Source organism: Nematostella vectensis, chromosome 1 (genome assembly GCF_932526225.1).
Source record: "Nematostella vectensis chromosome 1, jaNemVect1.1, whole genome shotgun sequence".
Lineage (NCBI taxonomy): Eukaryota > Metazoa > Cnidaria > Anthozoa > Actiniaria > Edwardsiidae > Nematostella > Nematostella vectensis.
Window position 1 is genome coordinate 20536596 of NC_064034.1, and position 18291 is coordinate 20554886.

At 40.9% G+C, this 18291-nt stretch overlaps 1 protein-coding gene, 1 long non-coding RNA gene and 1 pseudogene across 5 annotated transcripts; 1 reads left to right on the forward strand and 2 right to left on the reverse strand.

Moving 5' to 3' along the window:
• Positions 1–274: 274 nt before the first annotated feature.
• LOC116603374 (probable RNA-directed DNA polymerase from transposon BS) lies at positions 275–14074 on the reverse strand. Of its 4 annotated transcripts, none has more exons than XM_048724154.1 (3): positions 7495–14074; positions 5913–7333; positions 275–2176 (listed from the first exon to the last, which is right to left on the reverse strand). In XM_048724154.1, exons 2-3 carry the CDS (start codon positions 7290–7292, stop codon positions 2144–2146), a joined length of 1413 nt encoding a protein of 470 aa, XP_048580111.1. In that variant the 5' UTR covers positions 7293–7333; positions 7495–14074; the 3' UTR covers positions 275–2143. The 4 variants fall into 4 exon arrangements, with proteins under 4 accessions (XP_048580111.1, XP_048580105.1, XP_048580104.1 ...); XM_048724148.1 differs by lacking the exon at positions 275–2176 and adding an exon at positions 2711–5662; XM_048724151.1 differs by lacking the exon at positions 275–2176 and adding an exon at positions 4908–5662.
• On the forward strand, positions 14044–15974 carry LOC5503939 (annotated as a pseudogene).
• Positions 15975–16219: 245 nt separating this feature from the next.
• LOC125561069 lies at positions 16220–17125 on the reverse strand. The gene is made up of 2 exons (XR_007307086.1): positions 17049–17125; positions 16220–16379 (listed from the first exon to the last, which is right to left on the reverse strand). It is a non-coding gene; the product is annotated as an uncharacterized LOC125561069 (long non-coding RNA).
• Between the last annotated feature and the right edge of the window lie 1166 nt (positions 17126–18291).

An 18291-nucleotide genomic window follows, 5' to 3' on the forward strand; every position in this document is an offset into this window, starting at 1 on the left:
CAATCAAACACCAATTGTAAATTCTCAGATTAAGTGCAGTGCAAGTTTCGAGGCTTCGCCCTCTGGTATTAATAACGCTGTCTTAAGAATTTCGAAAAAATTTGCTCGTCAATTTCGTAATCATCTGGCCTTGTGTCTATTAGAATCTTTCGATACAAATTCTTGAAGCAATCCTGTGCGGGCATTCATGTCGCCTTGTACTAATATATTCCCCTTCAAAGAAAAATTCAAAATTTCACATTTTAAATCTCTTATATAGTCATCAATATAAACATTTTCATAATTTGTTGTGCTTTAATAAACGGTACCTATATAAATATCTGTATCTAGCTTGAAAATTGATTTTCTAGTTTACACCATAAAATATTTTTATTTCTAATTGGGATATAAGACACACCTTTAGCAAACTTATTCCTAATATAAACACATAGGCCTCCGGGATTTCGCTTCCCTTTTTTTCTCCTTTATTTTGTATAATTTGAAAATCCGGGTATTCTTTAGATCTGACTGTTGGTCGGCATGTGTTTCAACAATGCCAAAAAATCGTGCTTTTCTATTAACGAGATTACTTCCTGAAGTTGTATTTTGTTACCAAAAATACGGCTTTGATAGCCATTTACATTCGAAAAACCCAGCCTAAAATTATTTAACCTGGAGATTTAGGCATTTATTGATACTTATAGATATAGCTAATGATAGCGCTCACGCCAAGGGCTAAGCGATCTATCTTGAAGTTTTTTACAAGACGTTAAGTGCCGACACGATTGTTTAAATAAACATGGTAAAAAAAATGGTCGGAAAACTTCCGGAAGAGTTTTTCAAAATCTATCCATTATTACGCACCTGTTGCCGATGTACTTAACACCGTTTGTGCAGAGTTGTTTATAGACTATCGTTAATCTCATCAATTTCTCGATTCTAACGATCATCTCCTGGGACGTGTAAGATTCCAGAAATGAATATATTACTTCGTGACCATTTTCCTTTGGCAGCTCCAAGACAGAATTCCATATTTCTTGAAATTTCATTAGGGCTGAACTTGCTAATGCCATTCCCTGCCGGGTGTAGTATGACCGATTTGTAGATGTTCCCATCTTCAATTACATCCAAATACTCTGCCAGCTCGGCTGTCCCGCCATGAATATATTGTTTGATTACGTAGCGGCAACGATGAAATCGGTGCTGGTGAATGCCCCTAAAAATGGAGTCACTTAACATTATTATCGGACTTTTCTCGCCTCGATTACCAGAAGGTTCAGGATTTGTGATCGGTTTGTACGGGGCATTTCGATATCTCGTGCTCTAGGATCAACAGCAGGTCGACTACTATTATCTGACGTTTGTTGTGTAACCACGGTGATTGGGTTCAATTACGTTCTTGATATCTGTACGGCATTACTCGTAGCATTTGACTTCGCAACGTCGATTTCGTCTACATTAGGGAACTTACAAGCTATGGAGTCACGTGAGAATGTGCGTGTAACCCGAGCATTCAGTCTTTGAAGGTGAGTGATTGCTTACATATGGTAGTAAAGGGTGGGCAATGAAGTAATAGTAAACAATAAGGAGGGGACGTGACTCCCTAGTGCAGGCAGTGCAGGGTTCTTCAAGTACTGAAGAACCGTCCCAAAATCCCAAATGTTCTTGTATTTTGGGAGAGCTGGTTTTAGTTGAAAACCCTTTCATAAACCTGCTGACAAGGGGTTGGGAGCCGTTATCAGTCAGTACTGCTTTCGATGAAATAGCACTTCTAGCGGTGTTGAGGGCACTATATCCAAGGCCAGTTTCAAACGGCTCTGCCAGGAAATTAATGCCTTCATCTACAGATGTGTAAATCGGATCAGTGTCCCGCGACTTACAGTAGCCTCTCCACTTCTTAAGATGTGTCTCATACTGCTTTGTGGTACCTGGTCGTCTTCAATTCCCGATTACTCTATTAGCTGATGCTGAAAGGCCTCTGCTTTGGAGGTATCCCCTGATAAGTGGCACATTATCAGGCACAGTGTCTTGTCTAGTGGATGTGGTTCTAATAGATTGCTTGGTAGATACAGAGATGCCTTGGACACTGGAAGTTGTACTGGTGCTTGCACCAACATTTGAATTATTTTGGGCCACCAAGGTTGGGTTGGCCACTTGGGTACAACTAGTAGGCCAGTGGCTTGCTCCTGGCTTGCTCCTGAATTTTCCGGAGAAACGTTGTTAGGGAAGGCATTGAATACATAATTAGTCCAACATATATGGAATGCATTAAGCAGTATTCAAGAAATCCCATTTTGAAAAAAAAAAATATAAATATTTATACCATACTTAAAAATCTCAATCATAAAATCTGTCATTCTAAGTTTATTTTAAGTATAGATGTGGAAAAAACCCAGGACCTTCTACAGTTGTAAATTCTAGTCAAACAATTTGTGCGCTATTCTCAAGGTAATGTAAGTTTATTTAGGTTGAATGCAGGGAAACAATGTGTCGCTATGTCACTGTGTGCATTAATTTACAACAAACACCAGTAGTATGAGGGGGTATGTCTAAGCCGAAATTTGCATAAAATTAGCGTTATGCACCGATCAGGAATGTGTGGAATGTGTGACGTCACACCTGTCAAAAAAAGGAACCAATCAGAGGGCGAGAAAAAAATGAGCCGAATAATGAATAAAATTTGCATAAAATTAAAATTATAAGCCGCTCAGGAATGTGTGACGTAGGACGATAGATAGATAGATAGATAGATAGACTTTATTTAAGACACGCTTGCCCCGTCAACAACAGCTGATTTCCACAAGGGGCGTGTGGAAAAAAGAAAAATATATATATATCTATAATAATTAGAAATATAACTATAAGTAAAAGTATTTAAATAAATAACGAAAGAAAAAAAACTTGATCTATGTGGGTATATAATACTATAAATACGCTAAACTAATTATTTGTTTAGATAAAAGTGTGAGCCTCTAATTCTCTGACAAATGATGATAAACTTGTACAATCTCGACTAGCCTCTGGGAGGGAATTCCATAGTTTAGCTCCATCATAGCTGAAACTTTTTTTCATAAATTCAGTTTTTGGGAGTGGCAGCTGTAGCGAGGTGGAGGAGCCTCTGAGATTGTAATTTGTAATATTTTTCTTTAAGCTGAAAAGGTCCGTGAGACAGTTTGGAGCCATATCATGCAAAACTTTAAACATTTGTTTGGCTTTTGTCTTTGCTCGCTGGGTCTCTAAATTTTGCCAGCCCAATTCAGCTAGAGCCTCTGTGGCAGGGGTGTCATTTGACCTGTTTGTGATCACCCTTGCCGCCCTATTTTGCAATTTTTGAAGACGGATTGTGTTACATTGCCCAAGAGTATCCCACACCTCGCTACAGTAGTTAAGGTGTGGTTGGATGATTGCATTATAAATAGAGACTAATGTATTTTGATTAGCAAATTCAGAAATTCGTTTCATGGCTCCTATACCAGAACTGACTTTTTTAGCAAGAGAATCAATGTGCTGATCCCAATTTAGGTGTTCGTCAATTTCCACACCAAGAACCCTACTTTGCTGAACTTGTTTTAGTTCCTTGTTATCAATAGAAATAGAAGGTTTGCAAGGAAGGGTTCTTAGCTTGTGGTGGGATCCTATTAATAAGAATTCTGTTTTTGCTACATTGAGACTTAATTTATTAGCCAAGAGCCATTCTTTCACTTGCTCAAGGTCCGAATTCATGGCCAACTCAACTTCCCCTACAGTACTACCAGACGCTGTCAAGTTTGTATCGTCAGCAAATAATCTAGGAGTAGTGTGCAATAGACACTCTGGTAGATCATTAATATATAAGAGGAAGAAAAGTGGGCCAAGAATTGAACCCTGAGGAATGCCACATGTGATCTTACTTTCAGAGGACACTGTACTGTTTAGCTGGCATTTCTGTTTACGGTTGGACAAATAAGATTGAATTAATAAAAGGGCATTTCCAGTGATACCATTCAATTCTAGTTTTCGAAGCAAAATGTCATGATTAACGGTATCAAATGCCTTTTTTAGATCCAAAAATACAACTAAATTAAACTTTTGTCTGTCCATGTTAATATACCAGCTATTAGTGCTATCAAGGAGAGCAGAAACAGTAGAGTGTAGTCTTCGAAAGCCAAATTGTTGTTCGGATAAAATTTGGTTTGCTGTAAAATGATCGTATAACTGTTCATACATTATTTTTTCCATTAGTTTGCTAATCACTGGTAATATACTTATTGGTCTATAGTTGTCGGGAATAGTCTTAGAGCCTTTTTTAAAGAGGGGCAAAACCCTAGCCATTTTCCACTCATCTGGAAAACAGTTGGAAATTATAGAGTTGTTAAAAATGTAAGTGAGAGATGGAGAAATGGCATGGGCTGCACACTTGAGTATTTTTCCAGAGATTTTGTCAATACCAGTCGCTTTGGCATTAGAAAGGCAACCCAAAAGCTTTAGTACTTTTGTATTGGATACTAACTTAAAACGTGACATTTGAGCACTACATGGCTTAATAAAATGCTCAAATGATTTACTAGGGTTTGCCATTGAACTTGCCAATTTTGGACCAACATTAGAAAAATAATCATTAAATGCTTCGGCAATATGTTCTTGTGAAAAAAGGCTTTGGTCGTCAAATTTAAGTTCATTTACAGTTGTATTTTCTTTGGTGCGACCAAGTAGACTATTTATCGTTTTCCAAGCCTCTTTGGGATTATTCTTTTGATTTGCAATCTTATTACGATAATAGTTGGATTTGGCTTGGCGCAAGGCAATGTTTACTTTATTTCGGGATGCCTTAAAATCATCCCAGTCATTACGTAATTTACTCACCATTGCTTTACGCTTTAACTTATCTCTGTTATTAATTAAATCTTTGATCTCTCTGGTCAGCCATGGGACATTAAATGCTTTTTTTCTTTTAGATTGTACAGGGGCATGCCTGTCTAACACGTTTAGAAACAGGTCTTTCCAATGTGCCCACATCTCATTAGTGTCATGACACAAAACAATCTGTTCCCACGACTGAGTAAGGAGGTCCTTTACAAACTTTTGTTGATCGAAATGTTTAAAATTACGTATTTCAATGGTTTTTGCTTTATCTCGCGCACACCTATAAGGGTTTATCTTTCTTATTCCATAGATCAAACTATGATCACTCGGACCAATGTGAATTACGCCTGATGAGTTTATTTTGTCAGGAGACGATGTGACAAAGTGATCAATTAGGCTTTTAGAATCAATTGTTATACGCGTAGGCTCGTTTATCAACTGGGATAGTTGATATGCTTCATAAATTGATTTTAACTTTTTTGTTTTATTATCAAAGACTTTCTTCTTAAGTAAACAACAATTTAAATCCCCAAGAATCACGTGCTCTTTGTCTTCATCGTCTACTGCCTTTATTAACTCTTCGAAGCGATTAAAATATTCGATCGGAGACTCAGGACGATAGACAACACTAACAATGAAAGGCCGACTGTTTGGTTTACGAATTTCCAAACAGACAGCTTCGACATCTTCAGGAACAATTTCTTTTCTATTAACACAATTGATGGAGCTGCGGATATAAACACACACACCGCCACCGTCGCGATTTCTGTCTTTCCTGAAGATCCATGAATTTTTAATTCATCGTCTGTATAAGTGTCATCGAGCCTGGTCTCACTAAAACCTAAAATATCGAATGAATTCATTAATTTAGACGTCCGAATTTCATCTATATATTTTGGAATACTGACAATATTTAAAAAAGCCATTTTGAAGCCTCTAGCTGTTGGGCCAGATGGAATATAATCATTGTTAGATGAAATATTTTTAGAAAATAATTTAGGCTGGTCGAGAAGTGAATAAGCCGGCGAATTAGCGCTCACACTTTCACCCAATCACTTATTTAACATTGAATTAAAATTTTTCTGGAGTACCTGGGTGCCTGACTTGATCAAGTGAAGTCCTTTTGTATTTAGATGAGCCGATGTAATGTTGGTATTAGGGACAAATTCCCAACCGTTCTGGTTACAAAAGGAACGAAGTAAACGATTCGTTTCCTTCACCCGGCCGGTAAGCTCCTCAGAATCCGATCTTGTTATTAACCCCGACACAGCTACAGAAATATCAGCAGATTCGATTTGATGTGCGAGATCTACAACTCCGTCAGCGACATTGTGGGGCTCCGAGTCTCGGAGATCGTTTGTTCCGATGTGAAGTACAATACTCTCAGGTTTTTTGCGAATCAATGGCTTAATATAGTCAGCCATGTCACTAACCCGGGCTCCAGAAAAGGACTTGACATTCACTCGCTGCGATGCATTGGATAAATTCCACCCATTAATGTACTTAATCATCGAATCACCAGCGATGACTACCTCAGAGGGCTTTCTGTGCTCTTGTTGTACTGATCCAGATTGCTTAGCTCCATTTACGGCCGTAGATTTGTTAGATTTCTTATGACTTCGTTTTGCGTTGGCATTTTTCTGATTGGAGCGTTTGTTTTCCGCGGCTGGGTTGCTCTCTTTTGTCTCGGTTTCCAAAGCTCCATCTTTTGATTGGCTGGGCAATGTATCACAATTCAAATCAAGTACTTGATCTTGTGACGAGGGTTTGTTGTCAGGATGATTTTTGTACAAATCTTTACTTAACATTGACACAACCAATTTTAGTGAATCTCTCTCTTCCCTGATCTTATCCATGTCACTCTTTATTAGCCGAAGCTCTTCTCTCAGATAACCATTTTCGTCTTTAAGCCTTTGAGCGGACTGAAATGATTTGTATAGATCTTTAAGTTCCAATACATCACGCTCAAGATCGTTAAACTTCTTTAGGGAAACATAGTTGGTCGATGTTAATTCTTCCGGTTCAGTTTCTTGTTTATTGCCGGCGTCGGCTTTACTTTCAACAGTGCTATCAAGATCTATTTGTGGCGGTTGGTAATTTGAATTTTGGCGGGAGATTTCGTAATCTAAGATGTGAGTCCTAAGTCTTTCTACAAGCACCGATTTTAAACCAGATTTCGGAAGCTTTCTCTTTCCCAGTTCGGTTTTAAGATCTGATATATTGAGTGATTCTAATGTTTTCCCGTCGAGCGCTTTCGTGATGATAGTTGACTCATCCTTTAGGCCCTTGAGCTCGGCGACTTGATCACATTTTTTGGTAAAATTCAGCGAAGACAAAGCAAACAAATCCACTGGTCTCGATAAATCCATGCTACTGAGATCTGATACTGACCATGAGCGAGTCCTGGATGGACTTGGAGAAGATGAAATTACGTTTTCAGAGGAGCGATCTCTAGAGCGTCCTTCCGCCATGACAGCCACACGAGCCCATATAACACCAACGAGCTGTCAACCTGTCAAAAAAAAGGTTCAGGAATGTAAACAACCTTGCGTGACAAACGTGGGCAAGATCACGCGTATCAGGCATGGGAAAAGGCAAGAGGATGCAAATTTGAACTCAGGATCAACAAGGGTGATTTTGTTGTTCATGATGGTGGAGCGAGAGCGTACTTACGGCGTGGCGAACGGTGTGAGGACGGAGGTGTTGCAGAATCCAAAGCGGTTTTTCACGCTGGTGTGGGACACGAAGATTGAGATTCTCAACGTAACGTTTGAAAGGGATCGAGAGGCGATTGTGGTGGAGTACGTAGCCGCCAAGCGTGGGAGTGACGAGGAACCTTCTGAACAGAAGGATAGCGTGTTTTCAGAAAAGTTTCGCGAGAGCCTGCCACCCTTGAGGATGACCGTGATGGCCTTCTTGACGGGCGTCGTTCGTGGCGTGTCCTGGGCTGACTCCGAGCGTGACGCGTTGGAAGCGTTACGTACCCAGACGGAGAAGATCGAGGAGGAGTTGGCTGTGTCTCTGGTGTCGGCTCGGTATTTTCCGTTGGAGGTGGGCATGGCTCGAGAGGTGGTGCGGGAGTACTTGTTGCGTACCCTTCGTGAGGGCGAGTGGCTGCGTTAAATGGCGTCGGGATATTATGAGCCGTCATGGTCGGCTTATTTTAGAGCCGTGGGACGACGGGCTGTCAAACGTTGTATCTCCCGTAACAAGGCGTGACAGGTCTTTTGTGTGAGTCGTTAGAAATAGTGGAGGGAGTATCGTGTGGGAATCAGTTGAGCTACCGCTTGAGTCGAGGAATGAAGTGTTTTTGTGGCAAGGAGGTCAAACGTTCAGGCGAGGCGGTCCGTTGTGGCGCGGAAGTGGATTATGCCAACCACGTCGTGGGTTGTGGGTTCTATTACCCGGGGGAGCAAGCGCTTTTGATCCGGAAGGCCATTCCTGAGGGGACTGCCGTGAGCGAGTTTCCCCTCGATGTCGAGGAGTGAAAAGAACCAGGGACGCTTGTACTTCAAGTGCTGTGTCCCACCCCCCAACCTACCGTGCGACAGCTTTCTATGGGCGGGCGAGCGTCCTCGGCCTAACGTATGGCGACCGTCCCAGAGTCGTCCTCCGAGGACGACGACAACGACGAGCTGGTGGCGACAACAAAAGTGGCGGAGGTGTGGGAGGGCATGAAAGCGGCGATGATGATGGCCGAGGTGCCCCCGACACCACAGAAGAAGAAGAGAGCCTTGCTTTATCCTGTGGTCAAGGAGGGAAGAAAAAGGAAGGGAATGAAGCTGAGAAAGAAGAAGCTGGAACCGTTGCTTCTCGGAAACGACACCGAGAGGATGGAACAGTAGTGTCTGAGGACGCTTCTAGGATAGAGCTGGCGGTAGAGTCTAGAGTTAGTGTGGATGTTGTAGACACGTTTCCTATTAGCGATGTAATAAACTATTTCGTGTACGCGGTAGTGGCCCTCTTATTTAAGCGTCAGGTTTCTGAGAGTGGTTTTGATACACGCGTGTTATCGTCGTCGGTGAGGGGTACCGTGATGGGTGGGATGGGTCTCTTATGGCAGAGTTTGTGTGGGATGATGGAGGGGTTGGGGGTACCCCCCAGGGGCGCCGTGTTTGGCACGGTTTGATGAAGGATTGCGTGCATAATTTAACGGTCATGGACGTGTCCCGTTGGGGTCACGAGCGGAGCGTCCCGCCAGCCGTGGATGTGCGTCGGGAGAGGGTCGGGGGGTGGGTGAGGAAGGCGGCCGTGGAGATGTGGGACGCGAGGGTGATTCGTTTAGGGACCGCCAAAGAAGCTTAGAAAAAAAACTGACAAGTACGTAGGAAATCGTGTTTTTTATTAGAGTGATCTTAGTGATGACAAGGATTTTATTATAATAAAAGAGGAGAAAAAAAAGTGTCCTTGAAGTCGTGTTATTCTCTTACACTTTCCCAGAAGAGGCTCTCTTCATCGTCGCTAGGGAAGAGATAAGTGATGTCTGGCATGTCGGGGAGATGTTGGAGGGCCGTCACGAGTCCATCGATGCTGGTGCTGCCCTCCTCTTCCTTCTCCTCCTCGCTGGTGTTCCCTCCCGTCAGGTCGACGATGTCGGGTCCATGGGTGACGAGGCTGGCGTTATCCTCCTCCTCGCTGCTATGATCACCCGTTAGGTCAACGAGGGAGAGTCTTTTAGGAGGAGGAGAAGTCGTAGGTTCTTCCTCGTCCTCATCCTCTGGGCCCAAACGCCGTTGTTGTTGTTGTTGTCGTTGTCGTTGTTGTTGCTGGCTCTGTAGTCTTCGAGCCTCGCGCGATAGTGCGTCGGCGTGGCGTTGCATGGCCGAGTCAGTGCGTGCCATGCATTGAGGACTGCAGAATACCTGTCGCCAACAGCAACAGGTACAGGGAGCGTGGGTATTAGAGTCCTCTTGAGGTCTTCGTGGTTGAGCTGAGTGGTTCATGGTTTTTTTTTTTTTCAACCCTTTCGTGCTTGTTTTTATGGTGAAATTAAAAAAGTTTTGATAGCATGGCGTTTTTTTAAATGGTGGCGTGTTGCTCACGGGTCGCGTTCTCATTGGTGCTTGGTGAACCGGTCTTTTGTGCTGGCGGTGGGGTCTTTTTCGTTCGGGGTTTTCTTGGTGGTTTTGGCGTGAGGGTCTGACAGGCTTTTGACAAGGTCTTCTTCTTTAGGGATTGTCTTGGCCTACCTTGTTTTCGTGGGGGTGGTGGGGTCTCCTCGGTTTTCGGAACCATGCTGACGGCGTGGTTTTTAAGGAGTTGGGATGTCGGAAACCAACTAGAACGCGCTGCCCAACAGGCTTGGTAAGGTTCTGGGAACGGTTCCATGGTGTGTCCTTGTGACGTGTTTCCTTCGAAATGAGCTCTTTCGTGAGAGGGTTGACGTTTTGTAATGCTCTCTTTGTTCTAGGTTTGACAGGTTAGCGCGAATTTGCATGGGTGACAGAACGGTTGAAAAAAACAAGTCGGCACCGTGGAAAAGAACTTCAAGACGCTATTGCGCCACCTTTCTTTTTTAAAGGGGAACTGCAAGCTAAATACTACCAGGGCTTATATTAAGATGCAAAAACAAAAAATACGCTTACTGTGGGTGTTTTTGCGCGGTTATTATTCGTTTTTGATAAATTTGACGTTTCGTCGCCATCTTGGATGTTTTGCTCGTCAGCGCAAAAACTGTCAGCGGTCGTTTCATAACGTACTGTCTGAACAATCACTTGGATGGTTGCTAAGGTTTTCCCGCAATATGCAAATAATTATTTTTATCGCGGGCTCTGCCCGGCGGGAAATTTGTAGTTGGAAAGATGGTAAACTGCGCTGTCCCGAGTTGTAAAAACGACTCCCGTAAAACACAAGGAATTAGCTTTCACCGCTTCCCCCAAGAACCGTCACTAAGATGGAAATGGGCAGAAATTGTAGCATGCAGGGTAGACTTCGCGGATCTCCCCAAATACTGCGTCTGTTCCGATCATTTTTCAAACGATTCGTACAAACGCAACCTACGAGCAGAGTTAATGGGAGGTAAAGCGCAGAGATGTCTCAGAGATACTGCGGTCCCAAACATGGAAAGGCTAAACCAGGAGCCATGTTCAACAGCCCCGTCCAAAAAAACAACAGGTGAGAAATAGTCAAATATGACTTTATGCTCCTCTTCCTTTCCGTAACCTTTTGGCGAAAGTTCTGCTACTTTTACAACTTACTTTTAGGCAACACTTTATATATTACTGCATAACATTATCAATCAATTTTGTCTCAAAATGTAACCTACTTTACTAAAAGTTCAATGCTCGGACATTATTTTTACCCGGCGTTCAAAAAATAAACTTTTTTAATATAATTTTTTCGTTTTGTATTTTTTTTTTCATTTATGACTTTGTTTTTCGTGGCACGCGCAGCGCAACCTTTTATTTTATAAAAAAAATATTGTGAGTCATTCCACGAAATTCCTACAAACTTTGTTTCATATTGCTTATATGGATGAAATTCACGCTTAAAGTTTTGTGCAGCGCGCCACTACTTATACAGAATAGCTATTTAGTTTCGAACTAGCATTGTTAGCTTGTGATCCATCTATTCATAAAAGAAAAATATTAAGTACTTGAAAAAAATGCTTTTCAATTGACACTTTAGCTAACACTTCCAACACTGATACGAGTTATTTTTTTTACAAACCAATGTACTTTTCTTTAATCAATTATGCAACACAACTTTGAAAATGATAGAAGTACGAACACATACTATGGCAGTTCGGTTCTCATATTATGGTATTAAATCAATGCCGGTTATATACCTTTCTTATGGAGAGTGTAAGTTATAACTTACTTAATAAAGACCTCATTTTTCGTGATCATCATGGAAACCTTGTGCATAAATCAACTAAAAACTTATAACCATATACTTAAGTACTTACAGCCACTTGAGCTTATATATTCTTTCGTTATTATTCTTACTTCTAAACTTTTTTGTTTTTATCCCGGTGCGAATTTTCACCAAAATCACTAGATAGAGGTTACACAATAAGGTATTACGGTTAGTGAAAGTGCTTTAGTACAAACGCAAATTTGAATTGTCGATCCATTTATTATGAGCACATGGAGCTTGCGTAATGAAAAACGATAAAAAAAATCTTCTTACCTCTGTCGGTAACTGCTGTAGATTCGAAAACATCGACCCAACGGCCAAATTCTAGCGCTTTTTAGCATCCAAAATGTGATCTAAGCCCACTAATCCGTATTAATGAACGTTTCATTCCATCGACAAATGCACTTGACTAGGCAAGCTACGAAACTATCATCTTCTACACGCGAAATATCAATGTTTAGCTGTTTTCAGACTCGGGCCTGATTTCATGAAGACGTGTTGTGTTATTGTCCATCTTCTTGTATTCCAACCATCCACTGAGTCGTGCATATCTATAGTATCTGTAAAGTGAAAGTCTGGCGAAAGCAAGAATCAACTGTATCGTTTGATGGTTCGTTCGGTTTGAAAATTATGGTATGTTTTACGCTTTGTTTTCTTAGCCAATAATATTAACGCGCGAATCTCACGTGGTTTAGGGACGGCCCATTTAACCTTTTTAGGTGGGAGGGGATGCTTTGATGTGAGCAAGATATTTTTTTCCTCTTGGCTATTGGGCAGAATTTTTTACCTCTATTGGCGTGCAGGCTATTTTTCCCTTGCACGATTTTTTTTCTTGTAAAAAAGGCTTACAGGAATGTTTTTTTCAGAAACATCTACCCCCCCCCTTCTCAAAGGTTAAATTGTCCGTCCCTTACTACCTTGTTAATTACTATTTTTGTCCCAGTATTTCTCATTTAGCCATGCAGAAAAACAAATTTAAAAACATACACTCCCATAACTTCAATCTTTATGAATGTTTTCCTGATACCTTCCGTACATTCCTTCCAGTATCGCTATTGAAATTACTCTTGATTTAGTTTTTATAAATGTACGGTATATTCTTAGCCTTTTTGCTTAGATTTTAAGGGTTAACAAAGAATGTGAACTTAAGAAAGCTCAAATCAAAACAAAAACCAAAAGACCTGTCATTATTCCCCCCCCCCCCCCCCCCAATAATAGAACGACTCCTTTTGTATAATGACTTGATCCTGCCGTTGCCAATCCAGCGATAGCTATGAGCCATTGGAAAATTCAGGAAAAAGGGGTTGGGCACGTTGTACAAACAGTACAGCCTTTCAAGAACACTTTATGCTTTTTTATACAAAAAATAGCACATGTCAGGGGGTGGGGCATGGGGATCCCAAGTAAGGCGCAGGTGTGTAACTAGGGTCCCCCTCCAGATGGCAAAAAAGAGTTATTTCTTAAAAGGGACCCCCTAGTTTGCCAAAAAATGGGTAATTTTTGTTAAAAGGGATCCCCCTAGACCACCTAAAAGTGGGTCATTTACTTGTTATAAGGCCCCCTAGATCACATAAAAGTGGGTAATTTTTGTTAAAAGGGGCCCCCTAGATCGCCTAAATGTGGGTATTGCTTGTTATAAGGCCCCCTAGATCGCCTAAAAATGGGTAATTTTTGTTAAAAGGGACCCCCTAGGTCGCCTAGAAGTGGGTATTGCTTGTTATAAGGGCCCCCTAGATCGCCTAAAAGTAGGTAATTTTTGTTAAAGGGACCCCCTAGACCGCCTAAAAGTGGGTAATTTCTTATTAAAAGAATTTTTACATATATATTTTTTTATTGTGAGCATTTTGCAATACATCACTTAAACTCCAATAAATTATTATGGGGGAGGTCTCCCTTCTAGCAGTTAAAGATACAGTAAATTTATGGGACACTATCTAACATAGAAAATGTCGTATAAAGGGCCCCTCCTATCAAATATCTTACCTATGCCCTATACCTAATGAGTGTCCTCTTTGGGAACTTATGGAATTTATGCAATGTCAGGGAATTAACTTATTAAAGGGGTTAATCTGACAAATAGTAGAAAAATAAACTATGAACTGGTAGCAGGGGAAAATATATTGGGTTAGAGCTGGTATCAGGGGAAATATAATAAATGAATATAATGGAAATATAATGGGCTGATTATCACAATAAGAACTTCTACGAGCTGTTAAACAAACAAACAAAAACAGTAAGCATGCATTTATCCAGTGTTTAAAATGATCAATTGAATTTAACCAGCTGTGCCAACCATAGAATAGATAGCATGGTCAAGTTAAATGCACTAATTCTTTTATAAAATGCTTTGCTGGTTTTGGTTTTGTTTTGACACCTGTTGTTGACTTTTTCCTTCTAGCATTTGCCTAAATCCCACCCTCTCCCTGTCAATACAGCTACTGTATCCACCCCAAGAGTAAGAAATGTATCTGTGCAGTGCAATATTCCAGCCAAGACAACTACATCGAAAGGCTGCCAGATTAATACACATGCAAAGTTGATGATTACCCAGGCTACTCAGACAGAAAAGGTTATGAAAGATGATGCCACACAATGCCAAAACATCATGTATAGCAACACTTATGGAGATGATGAGGAGGAGGAGGAAGAGAATGACAAGGAGGGGCAGGAGGTCAATGGAGAATCCAATCCAATCAGCGGCCAGTAACAGGAAAGTGAGGATTCCGAGCGCATATCTCTGCTACCCCAGTATGACAGAAAATTCATTGTATTTGAAAATGAATTAAATAAGCTGTTGTAGTGGTGTACACAGTGCGGGGCAAGTGTCATGTCAAGTGAGAGCTCAACAGAGGGAAGCATGTTGCGGGTTGCAGCCTGCTGCATTCATGGGCATGAGACATCCTGGCAAAGCCACCCAGTTCTTGGCCGAATGCCAGCAGGAAACCTCCTCGTCTCTACCTCCTTGTTATTCAGTGGCTCAACATTGGTAAAGTTAGCATCATTCGCAGACATCCTTAACCTCCAATTTATTTCAGAAAGGACATTCTATAATATTCAAGATGAGCTGCTGCTTCCAGTTGTAAATGAGTTCTGGGGGTCAGAGCAGAGAAGAACTCTAGATGAATGTGGCAGTGACATGTGGGTCTCAGGCGATGGTCGGTGCGATAGCCCTGGACATAATGCAAAGTATTGCACCTATACTATGCTTGACCAGAAAACAGACAAGATTGTGTCGATGTCTACTGTGCAGGTGACAGAGGCTGGAAGCAGCAATGGGATGGAGCGGCTTGGCTTGCATGGATGAGATATCAAAAAGTGGAAATGTGGTCAAGGTAGTGGCTACTGATCGGCATGTGGGTATCAGATCCGATCTGAAGAAGAACCATCCTGAATGCCAGCACCAGTTTGACGTATGGCACATGGCAAAGTCTGTCACCAAGAAACTAACTGAGGCTGCGAAAAAGAAAGACACCAACGACCTGTTGCCATGGATCAAATCAGTCAGTAATCACCTGTGGTGGTGCGCATCTGCTTGCGAGGGAAGCAGCGAGCTGTTACAAGAGATGTGGTTATCTGTTGTGTTCCACGTTGCTGGCATCCACTCTTGGGACACAGCCACAATGTACCACCAGTGTGCCCATGGGCAAATACCAACAGACGAGAACCGGCGTAAGCAGTGGCTTAAGCCTGGCTCAAAAGCACACGAGGCCTTGAAGGATGTGGTGTTCAACACTCGTCTGCTCAATGATATCATGCAGCTTAACCTATGCTGCCACACAGGATCCCTGGAGTCATGCCACAACGTTATAACCAAATATGCCCCCAAGCGGCAACACCTCTCCTTCAAAGGCATGGTCGCCAGAACACAATTAGCAGCACTTGCCACAATGCTAATGTTGGACGCCAACAAGCTTCAACCTCTTCTGGAGATCTCCGCTTCAAGCTGTCGTTCACTAAGCGCAGTAAACAATGGGTCACAAAGCCCATCTATGAGCCCACATCAAAAGAACACCTACATGAAATGGTTGATGCAGTGATACAGCGAAAGCAACAGGCAGTTGAAGAGAGAACTCCAGGATTGTCCATCGACCTGCCTGCCAATATAGCAGGGACTTCACGACCAGACAAGAGGTCTGCAATTGCCAGCTTAACAACTAGGTTTGGGAACAGTTAAAGTCATGTAGCCCCTTCTATGCCTCTCCTCCGTCTAGTTAGAGTACCTTTGTTATCATCACTTTCTTTAACACATCGACCTCTCAACCGGCCTGTACCTGCTTTGGGAAGTACCCACAACCCAAAAAATTCATAAATGCAAAATAAACACAACAAGACGAAGATACTTAGGCATCAGTCTAAGGGATAAATGGTCTTGAAGATATGCATCCAACCAAGGTGTTGGCAACTACTCTTAAGCCAAATAATAGACCAGGTTCTTTGACAAGTTTTAAGCCGAACAAGGAAAGAAAAAAATAGTCACCCCTCTCAACAAAACGCTCAAAATACCACACAAGGGAGAGAGATCAGTAAACACAACTCAAGACACAAATAGATACCTTTAATCTGATCCTCCAGTTCGATTTCCATGGTATCTGTTCAGTCTGTTTTTTTGTAAATTCAGCTCAAAAATAGCCAGGAGTCAATGGGTTAAAGCCCTGTTCTCTACTCCTAACTGTCAAGGCAGTAGTATTAAGCTCGAGCACCTGAAAGGTGAAACCCCAACCTGTTTGTTGATAATACCGCAAAAGTTTTATTTGTGGAGAAACAGAATGCATTTATCAATTGTCACTAACTTTTTGACTACCAAGAGTGATCAATTTTCTGAATGATTTACTACACAATAGTAATAGTAATATGTAAATTACTTACTCTATAAATAAGGCTTTAAATTCAATTGACAATTTATTATAATTTTTCAGATTTCAAACTTTTGTTTCTCTTTTGAAATTTTAAACAATTGAATACACTCTTTTTTTATAAGAACGTCTAATTTTTTAGTTGAGACTGGGCCATTCCTGTTTTTGGGACATTTCAAGGCTGAATATGTTCTTATGTACTATCAGAAATAAAAAAGAAAATTGTTTCTGCTACCTGAGCCTTGGTATGTTCTTAGTATGTCCTTTTGATTAAATCTCAGGCTGGACATTCTTATAAAAAAGATTTTTATAAAAAAGAGTATAGTGAAAATAAGCAATGGCAATATACAGATTAAAAAAACATTTAAGTTTGAGTCTACTATGTTAGTGTTCACTATGGATAACGAAACTGATGATAATGGAACTGTTGAGGATGGAGTTTAAATTGTGTTGCATTTCTAACAATAACAGGACCTCTAGCTTTTCAGAATAAAACTGGACATAAAGGCTACTCACATCAAAAAGTGCAACTTATCTTGTCCTGGACAAAGATGTTTTAGAAACAGCAATGGGAATTCATCAGTCAAGGCACACTCCTATTCTAGAGGCCAGCATTGAAACCTGTATAAATGCCACTGGCCTCTGGGTAGGTTTCACGGATTTTACCCACAGCACATGCAGGGATTGCTTTACGCCTTTTCTTTCCCAGGTAACCATGGCTCCACCAGGTAAAATTTCTGTATGCAGCAAGGCGGTAGGCACTAAAAGAAATACACAAAATTATATTGCTATATATCAAGCACAAAGACATCTTGTACTACTTGTATTATTTTCTGAATGAGCTTTCTGCATCAATGGACCGGGTAGACTAATTTGAATGGCATATTAATTTCTTATTCATACCGATAGAGGACTGTACTAATTAAACCAACATTAATTAAGATATTTTATTTTGTAACTGAAATTAAAATTATTAACACAGATACTTCCCTAAAATTTGCTTAATTTGAAGAACAGATCTCAAGAAAAAAAATAAAATGAAATTTGAACATCAAAAACAGATGAAATTTTGAATTCAATTTTCTTTTGCCTCATTATTTATCTCAATGTGTTTACTTTAATGCGAGTGTTTACGCTAATGGAGCTGGATAACAAGACATTGAATAAACACCAAGTCTTTTACATGACAGTTGCAGAGCAAGGAGTCTTAAGCGTTGCAAAACAAAGTATGGGGGCTAAGCAAGGAAAAGAGGGGGAACTATAAAGGCAATCAGAAGGAAAAAGAGACATCAATTAAGTAATAGAAAGTGACAGTAATCACAGTTGAGGATCGCTCGATTACGGTTGTGCTACAACTCGTACAGAAACCCGTACAAAACTTTGTCGCTCCAAACGTTGTAATACGTTAACATCTATATATGCAGTCAAATAATAGCTTACCTGTTCTCTAATGGGTATGTAACAGGAGTGCACCTAGCATGATGAATTCCCACGATCGAAGTTTTAAAAACATATTTGTCCAGTACAATGGTCGCGAATTTGGGAAGCTTTGTAATACATTTCACCTCTTGAATCCAGAAAAGGAGCAAATACATGAATTAAGGAATAACTGAAATGAACGTGTTGGTAAAACATAACGCTCATCTCACCTGAATTTACTAATTTGCCATTCAAAACAACTAATTGTTTGCAACACAAGCGTTCGGCAATTGTTGGCAATGCCAACAGAAAACAGATTTCATCACGTTACCTTACTCTC

Bases quoted from the DNA above. Each gene is read 5' to 3' on its own strand.
- LOC116603374 (XM_048724148.1), bottom strand. From the start codon at position 4,974: ATGTGGGCACATTGGAAAGACCTGTTTCTAAACGTGTTAGACAGGCAT.